The sequence below is a fragment of the Trachurus trachurus genome (assembly GCF_905171665.1).
Source record: "Trachurus trachurus genome assembly, chromosome: 17".
In the NCBI taxonomy this organism is placed as follows: domain Eukaryota; kingdom Metazoa; phylum Chordata; class Actinopteri; order Carangiformes; family Carangidae; genus Trachurus; species Trachurus trachurus.
In genome coordinates, this window is record NC_139900.1 from 14,217,360 (window position 1) to 14,239,299 (window position 21,940).

The window sequence follows — 21,940 nt, forward strand, 5'->3', positions numbered from 1 at the left end:
TCGAATCTCGCATCAGGTGGCCCTTTCCTGCATGTCATTCCCCCTCTCTCTACCTCCCATCAACTGTACTATCTAATAAAAGTAGGGCTGCCCCCAAATAGTCGACCAAGCACTGGTCGACCAAAAAATCATTAGCCGACCAAAATTTCATTGGTCGATTGGTCGCAAGAAAAAAACAACAACATTTGGAGCCGTGTCTTGTCAAAATTAAGTCAAAATCAATGACTGAACTGTATATGAAAGGCTATGGGGCTTTTATTTTGAAGGGCCAGATACAGGAAGTCATGACGTGACACTTTTTGTTGTTGTTGTTGTTTTTTTTACACGGCACAGCAGTCTCTCTCGTATCACTGCTGTTTTCAACCTTAGCGGGTGCTGTCTGAGCCCCGGCCCCGTGACTCCCGTCCCACAGCGCTCACCGGCGGTCAGTCTCGTAGTGTCACGGAGCGGATCCATGGTAGTCCCCGCTGCAGTTAGAGACCCCCCCCCACCAGTCACACAGCCTGAGCTCAGTAACCTTTTACCCTCCTCATATACTGTGTTTATTGGTGATAAACGGGCATAGCTACACCCGACCGGCTTGTTGATTCTCGGACCCAACACGGCCGGAGTAGAGCATTAATTAATTAATTCTCAACCTGACCGCGGGCAAAAAAAAAGGAAAAAGAAAGCCAGGGGCAACACTGGTATTGAGACAGTTAACTGTTAATCAACTTAATCAACTTCATAAGCTGGGTGATGTGTGTGTTTGTATGCGTGCGCTACTGTGGCGGAACATGACCAACGCGGCGTTGGGGGGGGGGGTATGAAAAGGCCAAAAAATATACTTTAAAAAAAATGCAAGCACTCGTACACTACTGATTTTTGGGAAAAAAAGTGGTATCGGTGCACTCTTAATATAAATACTGTTGGTGGGTTGGTCATTATATGACTCATGCAAAATCAGCAAAAAAAAGAAAAAGAAAAAGTCTTACTAGACTTACTGTAAATGACTAAGTGCATTTGTGCATTTCATAGAATTTCTCCTCGTTTCTATTCTCTGTCCTTCATTTACCCATGCAAAATGCTATTCACCCATGCAAAACACAATAAAGTGAGATTTAATAGTTCCAAAAGAACACACATTGCTGGGCTGGTTGGTTCCTACGAGGCAGGCCCAAGAGGTATCTGCACATCTGTACAATATTGCAACTTGTAACACCTCTAGCAACTTCTAGCATCATTCTTCTAGCGTACTCTGTGATGTCAAGCAATGCTATCAGTTAATATATCAACAGATATTGGTTTGGAGAGTCAGGACCAGTGGCGTGCACAGACTTTTTGAAGGGCAGGGGCGAAAAGGAAAAAAAGGGGCACCTAATAGCGCGTCCTCGCCACTGAAGAGGGCACTTTAGCACGCGTTTTGGCTTCCCTGAAGACACTTTAACACGTGTTTTAGCTCCCAAGAGGCCACTTTAGCACATGTTTTGGCTCCTAAACGTGGCTCCTAGAGGGCACTTTCAGGGCTGCCAAGTTTCAGAAAATGACAAGAGTGAGACTGTAGCGACATGGTGCGTTTGGCCGGCGACCACAGGTCGGCGGCGAAAAAAATTTGGCCTTTTTAAACGTTGATTTGGCCTGTTTTATAATATCAATACCTTAAGACTAAAAAACATCGATGTGGCCTGTTTTAACACGTGTTTTGGCTCCCAAGAGGGCACTTTAGCACACGTTTTGGCTTCCAAGGGCACTTTAACATGTGTTTTGGCTTCCAAGAGGGCACTTTAACATGTGTTTTGGCTCCTAGAGGGCACTTTAGCACACGTTTTGGCTACCATGAGGGCACTTTAGCACACGTTTTGGCTCCTAGAGGGCACTTAAGCACGCGTTTTGGCTCCCAAGAGGGCACTTAAGCACGCGTTTCAGCTCCTAGAGGGCACTTTAGCACGCATTGTGGCTCCTAGAGGGCTCTTTAGCACACGTTTTGGCTCCTAGAGGGCACTTTAGCACACGTTTTGGCTCATAGAGGGCACTTAAGCACACGTTTTGGCCCCCATGAGGGCACTTGAGCACACATTTTAGCTCCTAGAGGGCACTTTAACACACGTTTTACCCCCCATGAGGACACTTTAGCACGTGTTTTGGCTTCCAAGAGGGCACTTTAACGCGCGTTTTGGCTCCCAGGGGGCACTTTAGCACGCGTTTTGCAACAATTGGGCCACGAGGGGGGGCGAACGCCCCCCCTGCCCCCCCCCCTGTGCACGCCACTGGTCAGGACCCTGCACCTTCTGGATTTGTTTGCATGATTTGATTGCCTCTGTGTTGTTGACTGTTTTTCCTCTAGTAGCAGTAAAGACTATAGCAAATGTGTATTGGGTTCTGAAGTGTTGCCATTGAATTATGAGTTTAAAATTGTACAGAAAATGGCAATAGTCCATAGAAACCTTAATCCAACAATTAAGCACAAAGCATACAAAAACGGAGACTTCATTGACAGTTATTCTTAAGTCTGTGTCAATCCTCAGACAAATCACAGGACCAGATTGTCAGCATAAGGATGACTTCCTTTTTGCAAATATTGCACAAGCCTTTATCTAACTAACTACAATTCTCAACAGCAAAAGCTTTTTTTCTTGAAACCATCTCAAAAATACTTTGCAGAGCCAACTGAAACTTAAATCACTTCTCTTTTTGTCATTTCATATGGTGGGAAAGTCATGCCCCGGATTTAACTGTCTGAACCTCTATATAAGCACTGCTTTCTCTTTGAGTTTCACTTGTATGATATTTTGATAACCTTTATTGAACGTTAAGAATATTGTCGTGGAAATTTTTAGCGGTTTGCTGTTGGTGAATAATGAAATAGAGACTTCTGCCAGCCGACAAGTTTTGATTTCCTTGCAAGGAAAGGTCAGTCCTCACCCAAGTGGTGATGGTAAAGGAAAGACCCCGAGAATGGGGAGACCTAAACATTTATACCTGAGTAACGCCCCCTAAGGTATGTTCCACATCCCTTTGTCTGCTGCAGGTATCGGCACTGACCCCCAATGGTGTGTTTCACACCTGGGGCATCCTGCAGGGTTTTGTGTCTAGGTGGGAAGTTAAGAAGTCTAGACATTAAAATACACAAATGGTTAAGAACAAAAGGAGACCTGATACCTTGGGGGAAAAGCAGGGTGTAGGGACATCTCAAGTGATTGAAACATAGAAATATTGAAATGTTCCATTACACTAGCTGGAATCACTACTTGCTATGCTATGCATTTGATTTAGTAAGTGCCATTTTATGTGCAAGTCCCTATTCTGGGTGTGGAAATTCATCATCTCAGTGCCCTCAAGTAGTCCAAAATGAAATAAATGATCAAGACAAGTAAGTGTCTGAAACCTAGATTCACTTGTCACCATTGAGTTAACTCTTTGGGTAGAATTACATAGAGTCACTTGGTAAAATGGCTTTACTGAGAATCCAGATTAAAAGTGAGACATTAAAGTATTGACCACTGCTGCAGCATAGTACTTGCACTTCCTGTTTCCCAGCATGTGATGACGCAAATCTTATTAAGAAATGTAGTCAAGTGTTTGTACTGTGCAAGTTCTTTGGTAAGGAAAGTTGGCATTAATGAAACTGCTGGAGTGCAAACATCAGCATTCCAAATTATTCAGAAAAAGGTGTGACAATATGATGTGTAAGACGTGTCTGTACTACTTAAATCCTCTTCTTTCTGCAAGCATTCACACAAAGCTCGAATTCTCTGCAAACAACACATGGATAAGGTCTGGCTAAAGAATGGCTTTTAGGAATTACAGAAAAATGCTAAAAAGCAAGATCACTTTTGCAACCCTGTTGCTCCTCATCCAAACATTACAATGTTTGACATTAGATGGTACAGTATTCTATCTTTTCATTTTCATCTTTTTGTAATATTTTACATGTAGATCGTATGTACATTATGTATATTACATAGTACATTTTATTACCATGTGTCAGTGTGTTACATGTGCTACAATGTTTTTGTAAATGTATTACAATTTATTTTTAATTACAATATTGGTTGTGTAATATAAGAACCCTATTTTGCTAATTAATATTATGTTTATTCTAGAGCTGCAGCAATTAACTGATTAATCTGCAACTATTTTGATAATCGAATAATCGGTTTGAGTAGTTTGTTTGTTTTTTAAGAAAAAAAAGTCCAAATTCTCATCAGAACTGTTTACTGATCACAACAACAAACTTTCTTTGCAGAGTCATCATTTTCTCTAGTTAACAAGGCCACAGGTTATTGTTTGGTTAAAGTACATAATTTTTGCCTTGATATTCGCTGGACAAGTGGTGACCGACTTATGGTTCCCTGGAAGGGCAATAAGTGCCTGGGAGTCCAGGGGAAGAGCGTTGGGAGTGAAATCAGCCTCTACGATTGTGACGAAAACAGTGAACTGCAAAAGTGGGAATGCAAGAATGAGACGGCGCTCGCTCTCAAAGGCCAAGAGCTTTACATTGAGCTCACAGCAGACAACACAGCAGTTCTCTCCAAAACAGTGGGACCTAATAACCACCTGACAATCTCAGGGTCATCTAGTGGTGCTTGCACAAGAACAAACAGAGGTATAGTAACTAACTCATAGTAATCTCTACAGAACTTTAAGTACAAAGCTATAACAGTGAAGACGAGAAATATACAGAAAAATAACAGAGAATTACAGTACATGACAGCGTCAGCTAGCAGGAAGTTACTAGTGTTTATGCATGAAATGTATTATACAATCTTCAGGTAAATCATTTGAGAAAAAGGTAACAGATTTATTTGAAATGTTTCCTTCCATATTTTCACGCTTCGATCATAAGTTGTGTGGTGATGATTTTAATGTGTTGTCCTTGTTTGGGTCTTTCAGAACTTTATACCATTGGAGGAAATGCAAATGGTAGGATCTGCATGTTTCCCTTCATGTACAAAGACACTTGGTACGGAGAGTGCACTACATTTGACACCCCAGACAAGCGTCTTTGGTGTGCCGTTGAAACTAAATTTGAACATGGTCTCTGGGGCTACTGCCCAGTTAACAGTGAGTATTGCCTGTGAACAATAAAGTTGTATTATACAACAGTGATAGTTTTCATTTTACACTTGTGTGAAGGTTTTCATGATACTGAGCCCCCAGGGCAGGCATACATTTGCAACCTGAAGTTACATAAGTGACATTCCTGAAATGCATTTCCCTGTACTTCACAGCCAAAGAAGGCTGGAACAGAGACATCACAACGGGAGCATATTACCAGTTCAACCTCCAGTCAGCTCTGACATGGCACCAGGCAGAGGCCAGCTGCAAACAGCAGAGTGCCTCCCTGCTCAGTATCACAGACCTCCACCAGAAGTCTTATGTCTCAGGTAAGGGAGCAGTGACTCTATTTTAAATGAATGTAATAGGGAAAGCATGAAGAATAGCTATGGGAGTGCAGTGTTTCCCATACATAGACCAGTGTGTGGCGCAGCGCCACACAATCAAGACCAAGCGCCACAAATTGATTCCGTTCTCTTTCTCTCAACGCAATATCATTCCATTCCGTTTATCACACACAGCCACAAACACGGGCATGATAGTGCGATCAACAAACCGTCGTCGTCGCCACCATCACCCCCCCCCCCCCCTCCACCCTCCCCTCTCCCCTCTATAATGAGCTAAAAAAAACATTAAAAATTTGAATATTATTTGAATATTTAACATAGGATGGGTTAGAAATTTGAATCTGATTTGGGGGTAAGATTGACAGCCCTATTAGATATCAACTTTAATTTTCCATGCTTTTTTAATACAAACTCGTAGCACTACTGGGACATCAGGGTAAACTTTGGATTGGAATGACCCTGGATCCAGAACATGGCTGGCAGTGGTCTAATGGGAAGCCGTACCGTTATTTGGATTGGGACTCAGGTAGGTTTTTCCTTCCACTTAAGCCCTTTTTATTTTTACTTTGATAATGCTGCAACTCACATCTTTATTCTGTTCCATCTGTTTTTCTACCTTATGCACACCACGTTGTTTTCCAGTTAACAAATGTATATTGAATTGAATAAAATGATGACTCCTTGACAGTTTCAAGGAAAGGATTTCTCCAACTAGACAATGACAATGCATGAAATGTCAATAAAGAAGAAGAAAAAAAGTTGAGCTTGCCCTCTGACTTGAGCCTGACCATATCTACCGCTTTTAAAGTATTTTATTGCCTGTTGATCAATATTGATGTACCAGTAACTTATATTGCAATTCTTATTAATGCCCACAAGTTCAATATTTAATGTCATTATATAAGTCATAATATACAATTTTTTGTACAATTTGTTGAAATAGTACAGATGAAGTAGTGGAATCTGTGCCGTCATGCCAAGCTTAACCATTGTCTTGTTTTAGGACACCCACTTCCAAATCCAGGACAAAACTGTGCAATTCTGGATAGTGCTGTACAGTACTCCTGGCAAAGTTCAGTGTGCACAAAGAAACTGGGCTACATCTGCTACAGTGCTGGAGCTGTGGCTCCTCCTGTTCAAAGTAAGTATATCACTATTGTGTCTTCAGTTGATTTTAATGTCATCTGTCACTCACGCCTTGAATTCACATCTACTTTTTCCTGAGCAGCTGAGGAAGGATTTTGTGCAAGCCCTTGGATTCCCTACAATGGTCACTGCTTCCACCTTAATCGCACCCAGAAAACATGGTCTGATGCTCAGAAAATGTGCCGCAAGGAAGGAGGGGACTTAGTCAGCATCCGCAATGTGGAGGACCAGAGTTTTGTTATCTCTCAACTTGGATATGGTATGTGAAGACAATAGAAAATAGTGCAGTTTGAAACAAGTCTTTACAACAAAAAACACACCTCTGATCTCTGGTGCCACCCTGAGGCAAAACATTATATAACCTAATTGTTATTTACACATCAAGTGACTGGTTCAGCTACTGGACTGCTGGATGTTGGGCTGACACAGATCCTGATGGTTTTTGAAAATGACAACATATATCAACATGCATGACCTTTGCTGTATGCATGTACCTCTGCTCTTTCTATTTTAGTCCTCCAGCATCATATGGTTCATATTTTTGCACTACAACATACTGGTAGTCAACCATGATTTTTTTCTTTTGTAGAGTAGTGAAACTTACAAAAGTACTTGTGAATGTTACACACAGACCTATGGCCAAGCAGTGGTGACCTACAACAGACACACAGTCAGTGAGCAAATACCTCACACCAAATGAACACAGATGATTGACTGAGATTAATGTTTTTCTGTCCTCGTCTGCAGCGTCCACTGATGAGCTTTGGATTGGGCTGAATGACAAAAAGACAGAAGGGCTGTTTGACTGGAGTGACCACTCTACTGTCAGCTTCACCAGCTGGGTGTTTGGAAGACCGAGTGTGTTCACATATCAAGAAGACTGTGTTCTCATCAAGGGAGAGGTAAAGTGCATCATGTGGGTATATGGTGCAAGTTAAGAAGTTTGTATCCAGGGTTCAAAATTAGCGGTCGCCAATCGCCATTGGCAACTAACTTTGATGCTTTGGCGAGTAAAGGAAGCCGGCTGACTGGCCACTCTGGCGAGTGAAAAAAATCCAACTACTTCGTTGTTGTTACTGTTCCTCCCGACCCGGCTGTGACGCTTGGGTTGTGAGCCGTGTCGTGCAGATCTTAAAGCTCACAACATGCCGTATAGCAATGATTTGTGACCGATTACAACGCTCGCGGCGCACGTGTGTATTCCTCTCTCTTCAGTCTGGTGTTTGGCTGCACTTTCAATAAGAAAAGTTCCATATGAGTGCGATCAGCAGAGACAGAGCACAATGGATGTGGCATTGATCAGATATCGCAGCGCACATGTTTATTTAACGGCAAAAAAAAACATCGCTCCAATTTTTAAAAATTTTTTTTGCCGTTAAATAAACATGTGCGCTGCAATATCTGATCAATGCCACATCCATTGTGCTCTGTCTCTGCTGATCGCGCTCATATGGAACTTTTCTTATTGAAAGTGCAGCCAAACACCAGACTGAAGAGAGAGGAACAACAGAGCTCCTCTGACAGCTCCTCTATGGAGCTGCAGGAGGGCTGCAACGTCTTTTTTTTCTTTTCTTTTTTTTTTATTGCAGCGCCGTTATTACAGGTGATGCACATCTATGTCCGTGTAGGCTACATTTATTGTCTGATCTTCCTTCATGGTGCACAGTGTCAGTCCTCCTGTGAACTTTTAGCTACTAAATAATATGACTGAAGGCAGTGGAAGTCTGCACATGTCGACACGCCCCCATGAGTTGACGACATAAGGAGCGAATAGCTATATATAAATAACTGATAGTATTATTCGGTCAAGTTCTTGTTATAGGTTAATGGTTAAACGGTTAACCATGTGCATCCCTAAAATAAACCTTTTAGGGAAAAAAGGCAAACTTGACTCCTTTATTCCACACAAAAATATGCTAATAGCTATGATATGTGTTAAAAAGTGTGTATTATAACAGTTCAACACAATGAAAAATATACAAAACAGCTATACATAATTTTTGGCCAGTAAAAAATCTTTCTGGCCAGTAGATTTTTAAAGCTTACTAGCCAGTTGGCCAGTGAGCAAAAATGTTAAGTTTGAACCCTGTTTGTATCTATGAGTAATCCCTTACTTCCCTGCATTCTGTGCCCAACTATGTGGCAACTTTGTGGGCCAGGCCCTTTCCTCTTTCAACACGATTAAAAGGCCATGGAATTAGCTGCCAAACATGAGTCAAGTGTGAGGACCTCACCCGGTGTTGTGGACGAATAGGAATCAACTCTAGCAGCCAGGCCGCAAAATCGAGAATCTTGCTTCAAGAAAACCATACAACATTATTTTACCAGTGCTTTGGGAACAAGATACTCAACAATCACAAAAATGTGCAGGGTTTCCTTTTAACAACAAAGAGCTGCCGCCTTAAAAACTAATGTCTTAAAAAATATAAGCCGCCGCCGATTCCATTCGCTCGCACCCCCCCCCCGACAGGACAGACACCACCTTAACTAACACATTTTCTGGGGGAAACACTGATGTGTGACTGTTGGGTCTGCACATTTCTGGCCAAATAACCTACTGTTCACGTTTATTTCCTGGATAATACATTGGAACAAATTGCACACTATAAGCTTTCTGTTTGATGCAATTCAGTACACTGTGGTTTGCCTGAGTATCAGTGTTCAGTTTCCACACAGATTAACATTTTATGTTATGTTTCTACTTGCAGAATGGGAACTGGGCTGACCATGCGTGTGAGGAGAAACATGGCTTCATTTGTATGAAGGCAGGTGACTCTGAACGTTCTGGAGATGAAGTGGAGCAGAATGCAGGCTGCAAACCTGTGCGTGAGCTTTCCTAAAAATATGTCTGTCTTGAATACATTCTGATTCTTGGCTTTGTTAAAGTTTTGAGTGGTACTGCACCAATATAATATTGAATGATGCAATACGCTGGGCTGAAGTTTTTATTCAATTCCAAAATTTATATTGACAAACAGTAAGGTTTTTTTTTGCAATATATCTATTGATATCAATAAGCAACCATCTCTAATCCCTTAAAATACAGCACATTATGCTGTTTAACTTGCTACTCCATAATCATAAAACGTACTATGACAACAAACTAATTACATTTTCCCAAATTATTTTCCAAAAATCCAGGGTTGGAAAAGGTACGGCTCCTATTGCTACTTTGTGGGGACAGCAACAAAGACGTTTGATGAAGCAAAAGACGACTGCAAGAGTTCAAATTCCTACTTGGCAGATGTTTCAACTGGGTAAGAACTTTTGTTTCGACTGCACGAGGATACTAGATTTTGGCGGTTCAGATGTAACTGCACATCATTCACCAATATGAGAAATTTGCCATCTTATTTGTGTTCCAGGGTGGACAATGCATTTCTAGTCAGCTTGGTAGGGATGAGACCGGAGAAATACTTCTGGTTAGGGCTCTCAAACCAGAAAAACATTGATGAATTTGTGTGGACCAACACAGACACAGTGAGGTTTACTCACTGGAATGCTCTGATGCCAGGTACAGGAAAAAAAAGTCTTTCCACTACAAGACATGTTCAGAAGTGGCTTCACCAATGACAATTTAAGTTTCTTCCCTTGACAACATAAGGTCACCAACAGGGCTGTGTTGCTATGACAACGGGTTTTTTTGCTGGTCTCTGGGATGTGCTGCCTTGCACCAATAAGGAGAAGTACATTTGCAAACACCTGGCAGAGGGGGCAGTCATAACCCCCGTCCCACCAACGGTTCCTCAACTAAACTGTGCAGAGGGCTGGACTCCAAAAGCATCAGGAAGCATCTGCTTTAAGGTAGGATCCAATGCAGCTTAACACAAGCGATACACACATTCACCTGATTTACCTCATATCCCAACAAATGACAAACATAACACAAAATGTCAACATTGTCACACTGATCATTGTCACTATGGTGGTACTAATGCTGCTAAAGTGTGCATTAAGGAAGAGTACCACCAAACCTTCAGTTTCAGATGGATTTCTTGCCTTGTGTTTCAGATTTTTCGATACACACCTTCGAACAAGAGAACCTGGTATGAGGCCAGAGATTACTGCAGGGCCATTGGAGGGGACCTGCTCAGCATCCACAGTGCTGCTGAGCTTAAACTATCAAGATGGAGGTACCTGATGACCTGCTCTCTTAAAAGAGACTGTTCTCATTCTTCCCAGATAGCCTACTCTAAATTCATTCAGGTTGTCAAAATAAATATAAGGTCATATGGTCATGTTCATGAATGGAATGGAAAATTAAATTCAAAGGGTTAAAAATATTTATAAAACTGGCTGCAGCAAAATGTCAAAGGTCGGTTATTGTACAGGAAAGCACTTAAACTGAACTTCAACGGACAACTATGAATTGTATTTCTTACACCGGTTTCATATTAAATCATTAATACATGTTTGTCAATATTAGCTATGGAACAGTCTGGATTGGACTCAGTGCTCCTGATCCAGGCACTGGTTACGTATGGAGCGATGGATCCCCTGTGAGTCTCCTCTTGTTACTGTGGTTGAATTACGCAGGTACAGTTTGTGTCTTCAATACATTGTCATGACATTTATCATTTTCTTTTGTTTACAGGTAAATTTTCAACACTGGGAAGATGGAGAACCAAACAATAAAAATAATGTTGAATCTTGTGTTGAATTCAATACGTATGGGTGGGATCATTCTGGGTCTTGGAATGATGTGCAGTGTGATAAGTACATTGGATGGATTTGTCAGATCCGTGCAGGTAAAGTCTGGTCATTAAGTTACATAAGGTACACACAATCACCCCAAATGCTCAAAATCTTATCTCCTGTTTGTGTCCTTACAGGAAAGACTCTAAAGCCACCTCCAGACCCTGTCGTTCCTGGTGCGTGAGCTACTGCATAGATATATGAAACCTAACTGAGGAATCCTGCATTGCTACATGATATTTTAAGCATTTTGAATTTTGCTGTATAAGTGATATACAATTTATCTATTTATTTAACAGGGACAGTCATACCAGAGTTAGCTAATTTTCATTTGTAGTACAATCTAAAACATAAATGCTCTGTGCTCCTTTTGGCCCATTCCAAAAGATGTTCTGTAGTGTCTGATCTACAGTATGCAAGATTTATAATACAGCCATTCATCTGTATAAAGCAGGGGTGTAACGGTACACACAAGTCACGGTTTGGTACGCACCTCGTTTCCGCCGTCACGCTTCGATACAACAGATACTAATTGATGTAAAACTAAAAACCATCTTCTGTTATAAAAGAAAAAAAAAGAATAAAAGATAAAACAAGTGAATTAGGAGTGTTATAATACCATTTATTAATTCTAGAGGAAAAAAACTTGCACTTGACAACTGGCAACTATTATAAAAAAACAAACAAGAAACTAATAGCAATGTTGGTTTACAGAGCTAATTTAGGCTAGATGCCAGTGGCTTTGGTGATGTTTCTGGTCATGTCTGTGTTCATATCAAGAGGCAGTTTAAAAGCAGCGGGGATAAGTTGTTACACACAATTTGTCTTTTTCCTTGGACCAGTGATTGACATATCGGGGTGATGCCGTCTTATATGCATTTGATGCGTTTCAAGTGACGCACCACACATCTGCGAAATATCGCAGACGGCCTTTGTCCGGTCGACCAGTTGTGAACCGTCACCGATGAAGCCACACGGGTGATATAAATGAGGCTTCTCCAACTTCACACTCTCATCACTTCTCTTCTTCATCTGTTATAACAGTTGCTGGCAGCTTTTAGACTCGTTACCGCCACCTGGATTGGAGTGAGGGCTCAACTGTAAATATTCACTCAGACGTATTCGTCGTGTGACTGTGTGCACCGACCGTGACCCCCGCACCATGACAGCATGGAACGAATACAAATACCGTTACACCCCTAGTATAAAATGATACCACAACACTATCCTGTCAAATGAATGAAAACTGCTGTCACAGTTTGTATTCTATAATACAATACAATGAAATACAACATGCAATTTACTGGAAATCAAGTATGATGGCTTGGCAACATTGTCATGCTGAAGCTGCAGCTGTTACAGTACATCTTTGTTGGGTGGGTGGGCCTTTGACTTTTAGCATTGTACATTAGCTGCATGCCTTTAAATTTAACCTGCTGAGACCCCAAGCTGAAAACAACTGAAAAAATTAAAAAATAACATATACTGTATTTCTAACATATTTACAGCCCACAACAGGACCTCAGACGGATGGCTAGAATGGAATGGGAATCAGTATTTTATTAATACTGATAGGATGGCCATGGAAAGCGCTCGTTCCTTCTGCAAACAAAGGCATGGGGACTTGGTGACTATCAACAGTGAAGCCGAAAGAGTCTTTTTATGGCAACAGGTGAGCAGTGACACATACTGCATAGTTTGCATGGTATTTCACTGCATAAACAACAAAAACATATGACTTACTTAAGCATAATCTGCCCTCTATGTTTGCAGACATCCAGGCATGGGTCTTACTGGATAGGCCTGACTGTAGATCTCGATGGAACATATCAGTGAGTACCAAACACAGTCACATTTATTACATTTATCTAAATTTATTGTTGAATTATTGTTATTGTTGAACTTCTGTTTTCTGGATCTGAGAAAAGTATGTTCTCAATCTACTCCACATTTTAAGAATCAGTGACTCAAAAGGTAAAACTGCAGGTTGCACTATTCCCATAATGACCCTTTACTCCCTTTACTGAATTGAATCAGTATGTCATTATGTGAATTATCTTTTTGTAGTTGTTTGTTACAAAATTTCAGTTTTGCTTGTTACTTTAAAGGTGGGTGGATGGTTCTCAAGTGGTGTTTCAAAGGTGGGAAGAAGGTCAGCCTGATTTCAGAAACTTCGATGAGAACTGTGCTGTTATGTTACAATCGAATGGTGAGTGAATTACAATAATCTACTTTACATCCAAATTATATATCTAACATAATTTAAGATTTCAGTACCGACTGAATTGGTGAAAATTATGCTTGCTCAGCCTCTCATTTTTCAATAGAACAAAGAGATAAAAAAAAGAAATTACATCAGGGTTTTTCCTGGCCAAAATTTCGGCTGAGGCGGCAGCGGGGGGGGGGGGGGGTAGAATATTTGCTACTACCACCAAGATCTATATATATATAGCCGTGGTATAATGACCATATACCACGGCCTGTCGTGATATATTGCTTAAATATTGCGGAGAGTTGTGCGTACGCACAGCTTGATCAGTGTTTCCCACTGACAGAAGGAAAAAAAAAAGTGTGTTTACGTGCGGTGCGCCCACACGCGAGAGAGGCGGCAGGTTGAGAGGCTGACTGGCGGAGATGAGAGTTGGTGAAACGCTAGCATGGTTATTAAAAATTTGGGACCGGCAGTAAATTGGGAGTCGGCTTTTACGGGTAGAAGTCCTGTCACCAATCTGCAAAGGACACCACCGCGTCTCCTTCTCTCTCTCTTCACGCTTAGCACAACGTCTGAACGGAGCGGAGCCCCGATGAGCCCCGCCCCCGCGGGCACACAAGCAGCGCGTCAACGTCACCTTGCGGCCCGGCCCGGAGTTTAAATCAAACGCACCCCTTCTGCTGCGGTCGAGTTGAGAACGTCTCTGGTTGAAAACAGCGCCACTGAGCTTTCATTGATTTTCAATCAAGATTCAGGCGCGCGGCCGCCTCAAAATTTATAATGCAGAAAAAACCCTGCATATCGCTGGGGGCGGCACAAAATAAGGTGGAGGCGGCCGCCACGCAATTTTGAACGCAGGAAAAACCCTGTACATGTAGATGCTATTCCTATTAATTCCCTACACTTACTGTAAGCATCCTAATTCAAACAATTAAAGAAATCGTCTACAAATTATTATTAAATATGAACAGGAATAGAGAAAAAAATCTAAAATGGAGATTGATTCTGTGAGTTTTGTCATATATGTTGATTTTTATATCTTGGGTTGGTTCACAGGCTTCTGGCATGATTATAATTGTGGACACGAGCACGGGTCCATTTGCAAACGTAGTGGATCCCCTCCAGCTAACACCACTGTAGCACCCACAGTGCCTCCTAAAGGTGGCTGCCCAGCTAACTGGAAAAAATGTAACTCCAAGGTCAGAGGTCATTTTTTAATCATACAAATTACTTGTTTTAAGATACAAGAATAAAACCAACACAAATATTTTAATCTTTTTAAAAAAGGTACAACTTGTAATGCTCTTTAGAGATATCACATGAGCTGTTTTGTCATGTTAAATTTAGATACATAGGCTGGACTTAAAAATACAATGTTTGAGACAGATGTATTTGGTAGATTTGCAACACCTTAAATATACAAATTTCTATTTTTAGTGTTACCTCATTGTTAAAGAACAGAAATTAACATGGGATGGAGCAAGGACACAATGCAAAGAAATGGGTGGAAACTTGGCCTCTATTTCCTCAAGACATGAACAAGGTTTGTTTCACGTAATTTTTTTTCTTAGACTCACAAATTTCTTCAAGCCCTCAACTTTTACTCAGATTTTTTTTGTGAATTGACCAAATTCACGGCATCGCCATCTTATGTCACCACTCGGGGTGGGTACTTTGGCGGCGTCTTCATAATATAAAAAAATATGTTAGCCGGCATCTGCTAACCCTTGCTAATGCAATGTAAGATAGAAAAGCACTAAAACTGTTCTGATAGTCAACGCATACCCAAGATACATCATGTTATTCATATCACGTTATTCATATCAGATGTTGTGATGAACACCGGAACGTTGAATAGCTCAACAGTTGTTATGTGACGGCGTTGAGTCTTCCCACCCTGAGTGATGACGTTTAGCAAAGATGGTGACGCTGTGAATATGGCTAATTGAACATCTGCATTGTGACTGAGACACAATTGTAGATAGTTGAGAGGCTCATGTTTCAATAATTAGTTTATCACTTAACTATTTTATTGGGAAAAATGTAAAACATTCCAATGACTAATGATTATACTACATATGATTATACTATATACATCTCAATCTACAAATCTAAAGCTCTGCTACAACCTCTACAAGGGCTGTTCACGAAACAAGATTAACCTGGTTTGAATAAGCCAAACCCAAAATCGCTATTGACTGCCAGATCTCTGTTCTTTCTTGTGAGGCCAGCTGTGTCTGTTACTAGTTTCTGTTATCTAGTTTATAATAGACAGAGATGTTATGAAGACAGATCCACCTCACTGAGATACCATAGTGTGTTCTTTCAGTAACAATTGGAGGGAAATAAACCCTCATGCAAATAAATCTTTGTTCAAATTTTCAGTGTTTTTGGTGAATCAGATGGCTGATGCACCTACTACTGATCTGTGGATTGGTCTTCATGACTTATATGACGATGGATATTACTGGACTGATGGGCGACCAAAGTCATATATCAACTTGGATTTTAATGTAAGTGGACACAGTCTGAAATGTGTTTGACAATGTGAAGAAGTAGATTGTGCAGCACTCCTGATGATTTGTGTGTGTGTGTGTGTGTGTGTGTGTGTGTGTGTGTGTGTGTGTGTGTGTGTGTGTGTGTGTGTGTGTGTGTGTGTGTGTGTGTGTGTGTGTGTGTGTGTGTGTGTGTGTGTGTGTAGAAATGTAACCAATGTTTGTTATCTCAATTTTAGAGACGCCGCCTAAATGTACTATTTAATCGACATCCAGATATTTGGGTAAAGTTCAAATTAATTTTACTCAAGGCACAGCTGTACACAATTGTGCACTATGCTTTAAGTGCAAAATAAACTGACTATGATAACTTAAGTGCATTAGTTTGTAATCTCTGTGTTTACATTGCAGCATAGACATCCTATACTAATGGTAAGAAACTGCTTATTTTTTCATGACTTGTGAAATTACACTAAACTTTTTGCATTTTAGTTATTTGTTTTCTCTGGGTTTACTTAGCAGGATATGAGGTTTCGTTCAATGATGGAAAGACCAACGGTAAGAAGTTAAACTGCTGAAGGCAACTCTGCTTCGTTTTACACTTAACTTCTGCGATCAGACATTTTTTATTACACTCAAAATCTTGAGACAAAAAAAAATATATATTAATAATAATTACAGAAGTTGTGACTGAGGACCCTACAGTATGGCAATACAATTGCGTGAATGATACAAGTACAGCACATGCATTGCATTTAGTGTGTATGAGCTTATTTATCTATCTGATGAATGGTGAATCTATCCATTCATTATAATAGTACCATGTAGGTGCGCTCACTTGACAGGGTGATAGCTCTCAGTGAGTTAAAAAAAAAAACCTGTCTATTCAAAAACATCTACTTTCAGTTTGTAGGGCTTCTTCCTCATAGTCAAGGTATTTTTAAATCTTAATAAATCTTTAAATCTTTCTTCAGATGTTTTGTTTTTTCCTAAATTCAGATTATATTTGCTGGCACTGTGATATTGGTATTAGGTAGTCTTCATGAAATGTCCATAATAATCACATTCTTATAAGTGGGCTAGCAATCATTTTCAGTCATTTTCCTGATTTCAAAAAACAAGGACATACCTGAGCAGTATTATGATGCAGTTTTAATTCCTGGACCCAAACAATCTCTTTACCCACTGTTTTCTCTCCACTCCCCAGGACAACAAATGTGTTGTAATCAGTACCAACCTTGACCTTGGTATTGGAAAATGGACATTTCAACACTGCAATGACACCAATGGTTTTGTCTGTCTTCGAAATCTCAGTGAGTTCATCTATGATGTGCCTCTGTATCTGCAACCAACAAAATGCACTTATGGTTACAGTCTGTGCCATTACTGCTAGTTTCTATCTTCCTCCCCCTAAATATACCTATACCTATAATCTATCTAAGACGATGTATACAAATGATTGACAGTCATCACGTACAATACATGTAGTTTCAGGGTAACATTTTCTAATTGTATACAGCAGCAGTTGTTAATTTGCAGAGAGATTTTTCAGTGTTCAATTCAATATTTTGCAGTGATTGTTTTAATTTCCCCCCGAAACAGATCCATCTCTCCCAGACTCCCCTGAACCAACAGTTACTACTGACTATGTCACACGACTGAATGACTCTATCAAGGTTGTTACTCAACCAATGACCTGGAATGAAGCCAATAAGCACTGTGAAGATGATGGTGCCAAACTGGCTAGTCTGCGAAATGAGTGGGCACAGGTCTATGTTGAACTGATGGCTCGGAATCTGAACACTTCTTTCTGGATTGGACTGAACAAAAATCTGGTAAAGTCACGACAATGACAAATAACACAGCTAAAGCAGGTTTTTTAAACCACTGTTCACTTACTGAGGGGTTGAAATTTTGTATATCATGAAAAGACATTTGTCAGGGTATTGCATTGCTTTGCATGTCATCATTTGTCTGATTGGTTTGAGGACAATCCAATTGGAAGTTGGAGGTGAATACACCTTATCCAGACCCTTACTCAATCTCGAATGAGAATGAGATGTGGCCTGGCCTTAGCCGGGCTAGACAGCTATTGCAGTAGTGAAAAAATCTTGCCCTCACTGGTGATAAATAGTTTTCAAATACTGATCTTCTGATAGCACTGAACAATTTGGTTATAACAAGGAGCAGGAATGTCATGTGAGATGTGGTATGCACCCTCACCATTCAAGATTAATAGCAAACCATTCATACCTTTTCAGTAAAACCTGACAATATCAACCTGATAGTTTTCCTACAGGAAAACCAAAGAAAAAAGGGTCATCTTAATATGATCACCCTGGAAGAAAGGGTTGTTATAATTAAGCTAATTTCACTCTGATCAATCTCTCGCTCTCAGACCGGTGGTTATTTCAGATATATTGATGGCTGGCGATTGCGACTTTCTTTCTGGGGTCCAAATGAACCAAGCACGGACAGACCTTGTGTCTACGCGGATGTGGATGGAAAATGGAAGACTGCTAACTGCAATCAGACCATCAGCAGCGTTTGTATGAAGTCAATAGGTATGGCCAATAACAATCTTTATGGAGCATGTTTAAACTTGAGTCGTATAAGTCTTCAAACATTAGGATTAGGGCTGTCATAGTTCACGCTATAATCACGATTTTTTATCGCGGCCCATTTTATCCTCTACTGTCCCACTTCAGTCCAGTAATGGTAAAGCACCTTCAAGTTGGTTGCCAACCGCCAATTAACTCCGTAGAAGAAGCAAAATGTAAAATATCCATAGATCTGTAATCTATTGATGCATAGGACGCTCCCATCCCCTGGTTATTTCTGCAGCTGGATTTGCATGGGCCAGCCATTTCTGAGGAAATTCTGAGATTAATCGCGGTTAAAAATTTTAATCATTTGACAGCACTAATTAGCATACCTCCTGTGTTTATGTCTGTAACTCCTTTTTAACAGCAAATCATTTTAAACACACTTAACAGTACAGAATTTTAATCAATTATTCCCTCTCTAATTTACAGATGTGCCACCAACTGAATCAAGTGCTTATCCAGGAGTTTGCCCTGATGACCCAGATAAATTACACATTGTGGACAGTAGTTTTTTCTGGCGACCATTTAAGGGCAACTGTTACATATTTATCACAGAGGAAATAAGGTGGGCAGATGCAGCGGCTAACTGTGCAAGATTTGGTAAGTGTTTTCTTGTGAAAGATATTTTGGGGTAATTATATGTCTATACTGTAGCTTTCACTAAAGAGTACCATTTTGTTTTCTGAAGGTGGATCCCTACTCAGCATTGAGGATCCCTCAGAGCAAGAATTCATCCAAAGTAATGCAATGACATTTCAAGACAGCCACTCCTCTTTCTGGATCGGCATGTATAAAACTCACAAAGGTACTCTTTCTATTGACTGCTTTTATATGTAAAGAAATTTTCAGCTTCAGGATAATACTATACACATGGCAAACCAATAGATTGAAGATTATTTTGGGCTAAAATTCCATGTTTTAAACTTATATGTCAAATTTTTTTTTCACAATTTCTTTCAATAGTTGACAAAGAGTGGTCACTTCTTTTAGGTTACAGTACAAACATCAGGATACTTCTGCACAGTCAATATGAATATTCAATAAGATAAAAGAAAAAAACAAAAAACAAATACTAGCCTAAATATAATCTGTTAACAAAAGAAACAGCACAAGAAAAAAAACATCTATGTGTCTCCAGGGGTGTGGTTGTGGTTGGACAACACTGTCGTGGACTACACTAATTGGGGTCAAGGACAAGGTGAACCTACTTCCAACGACTATGGAGCGATGAGTACTTCAGATGGGACATGGAGGGCAGGGAGACAGTGGTTCCAAAGACCATACATCTGCAAAACACCAAAAGGTATTAGCCTTACGGACTTAACAAAGCCATTTTTGTCATCATGCCGGTTACTTAATGTTGTACTACTACTATTTTAGAGGTTGTCACAATCAATGTGGATGCTGTGCTGACTCTACAATGATACTGACAAATAAGCAAATCTCACACCCAACGTTTCCACCTTTTGCTCCCATCTGTAAAGTTGGAATGCTGTGTACTTCATTCAATTACATTTTTTGATTTTTTTTTTTTTAATTTGATCACATTTTCCTTCCTTTTATATAGTTTTACCAGAGCCATTACCATCAAAGCGTAAGTAACTCATTTAATTCTCTCAATATTGTGAATACAGTATACATTTTTCAACTGACTCTCACCTACTTTTTAAAACAGTCACAGTGGTTGGACCCAATCCTGATGGAAGAAGCCACAAAATGTTGATAGTTGTGCTGGTCTTTGCTGGGATTGCCATGGTGGCAGTGATTGCCTTTTTCCTCTCCAAGAAATCTCGTCGTCACCTAACCATCCCTGGCAAAATAACCACCTTTGACAACCCACTGTTCTTCAGCAATGACCAGTCCCCACCTGATGTGGTTGACATTAGTGAAGAGGAAGAGGATGCAAAGAATGAGCCTGTTCCAACTCTGTGATTTAATTAAATCAGACTGTTTCCTAATGGAAGCAGCCATTGGTCGGAAATTACAACCTGAGGCCGTTTGTGGTATGTCATCGTCTCTCTCCCCCTGACTTTCCTTTCTCTCTCCACTGTCTATTAATAATTAAAAGTAAAATATCCCAATTTTTAGTACAAAAATATAATCATTCAGAATCAGGGGTATTCATGAAGTAGATGTGTTTAAGCCACAAAAATGATTAGAAAATTGTAGACATTCTTGATAATCACAAACAGAAACAAAACAGCTTCCTTTCTGTGAATATTGCACTATACTTTCCTCAGTGACGTTAAAATAAAAGTAAAAGTAAAAATACTAATTTCAAACAGCCAACTATGTCCTCTCCCTAGAAGCAGTGAAATTAAATATACTTATCTTCTGTCTTTACATGTAATGAGTCACTGAAGTCACATTAACTTTAAATTCATAAACATAAGATACAAGGAGGAACACTACTTGAAATGAATATAATGGAATAACTGGTTGTTACACTGATTGAGACCAATGTGGGTGTTAATAAAGAACAGAGAGACAAGCTACCACTAACAAAACATCAGAAATCTGTCTGGTTTATGTTTGGTATCTAATAAGGCAACTACTTGAAAGGGTACTTACTGGGGGATGATATTAACACTTCCTGGTTCACATCCACAGAGCTAGGAATGCAGCGTGTTTTAAGATGAAACAAGTGAACAAATATCAGCATTTAAGTTTTTTTTGTTTGTTTTTTTAAATCCCCTAGTTGTTCGTGTTAAGTAAAAAGTTTTAAAAAGATGAAAAAAACTCTGAGACTTTCAACAATAATTCACACCGTTCTTAAATCCTTTGTGAGTAATGCAGGAATAAAGTGTTATGCTAAGACAGATCAAAGAAACGCTAACAACGGGGATAACTTGTACAGCTTTTGTGTTCTTCATGCAAATGCTCCAATGCTTGGCTTTCAATCAGTTTTCCAATTATTCATTTTGCAGCTTTTCATGATATTTTATGAATAAATGTTTACTGTTACTCTGTGTATAAGATTGCTCTTTAACATGTGTCAGTGTGATAACAAATGTTGTGTAACTGAATGAAATGAAATGAATACTGAGAAGAGTTTGTTTTGCAGTTTACATTTTGCGTACAAGATGCTCATTAGAACTTTTTTTGACAGTCGGTAGTTTTTTTATTGTGTATAACTAGTGTTGTTTTACATCTAATACAAAATCCTGTATTCTTAAGCAATAAAGACTCAAAAACCCATAATTTTGTCTGCCAGTTATTTCTTGAAACTGGTGACTTTACTTTACTTTATTTGTTTATCTAGTCGGGACAGTGCATATTAATGGACAGTGAGTGCATAAAGGAATAAGTGCCTGGGGGCCAAGGGGAAGAATGTTAGGAGTGAAATAAGCCTCAGCAAGTCTGACGAAAAAGAGGGAATTCAAAAATGAAACGACAGCGGTC

General features: G+C 39.9%; 1 protein-coding gene across 1 annotated transcript; it reads left to right on the plus strand.

The window, feature by feature from the left end:
• The first annotated feature begins 3,725 nt into the window (after positions 1-3,725).
• LOC311000388 (macrophage mannose receptor 1-like) lies at positions 3,726-20,511 on the plus strand. Its single transcript, XM_083991084.1, has 33 exons — positions 3,726-3,863; positions 4,226-4,585; positions 4,873-5,043; positions 5,211-5,366; positions 5,803-5,910; positions 6,388-6,525; positions 6,610-6,789; positions 7,278-7,432; positions 9,239-9,352; positions 9,672-9,787; positions 9,896-10,044; positions 10,135-10,334; positions 10,542-10,663; positions 10,957-11,029; positions 11,125-11,278; positions 11,363-11,401; positions 12,734-12,897; positions 12,999-13,057; positions 13,334-13,434; positions 14,494-14,636; positions 14,875-14,980; positions 15,823-15,950; positions 16,172-16,216; positions 16,344-16,364; positions 16,455-16,490; positions 17,140-17,245; positions 17,535-17,767; positions 18,331-18,496; positions 18,968-19,138; positions 19,227-19,343; positions 19,677-19,841; positions 20,106-20,132; positions 20,214-20,511. The coding sequence occupies exons 1-33, from the start codon at positions 3,767-3,769 to the stop codon at positions 20,468-20,470; spliced, it is 4,377 nt and encodes a 1,458-aa protein (XP_083847210.1). The 5' UTR covers positions 3,726-3,766; the 3' UTR covers positions 20,471-20,511.
• The last annotated feature ends 1,429 nt before the right edge of the window (positions 20,512-21,940 follow it).

Bases quoted from the DNA above. Each gene is read 5' to 3' on its own strand.
- LOC311000388 (XM_083991084.1), top strand. From the start codon at position 3,767: ATGGCTTTTAGGAATTACAGAAAAATGCTAAAAAGCAAGATCACTTTT. The intron at 4,586-4,872 runs GTATAGTAACTA...TGGGTCTTTCAG, and splicing joins TTGCACAAGAACAAACAGAG to AACTTTATACCATTGGAGGA. The intron at 9,353-9,671 runs GTGCGTGAGCTT...CCAAAAATCCAG, and splicing joins AGAATGCAGGCTGCAAACCT to GGTTGGAAAAGGTACGGCTC.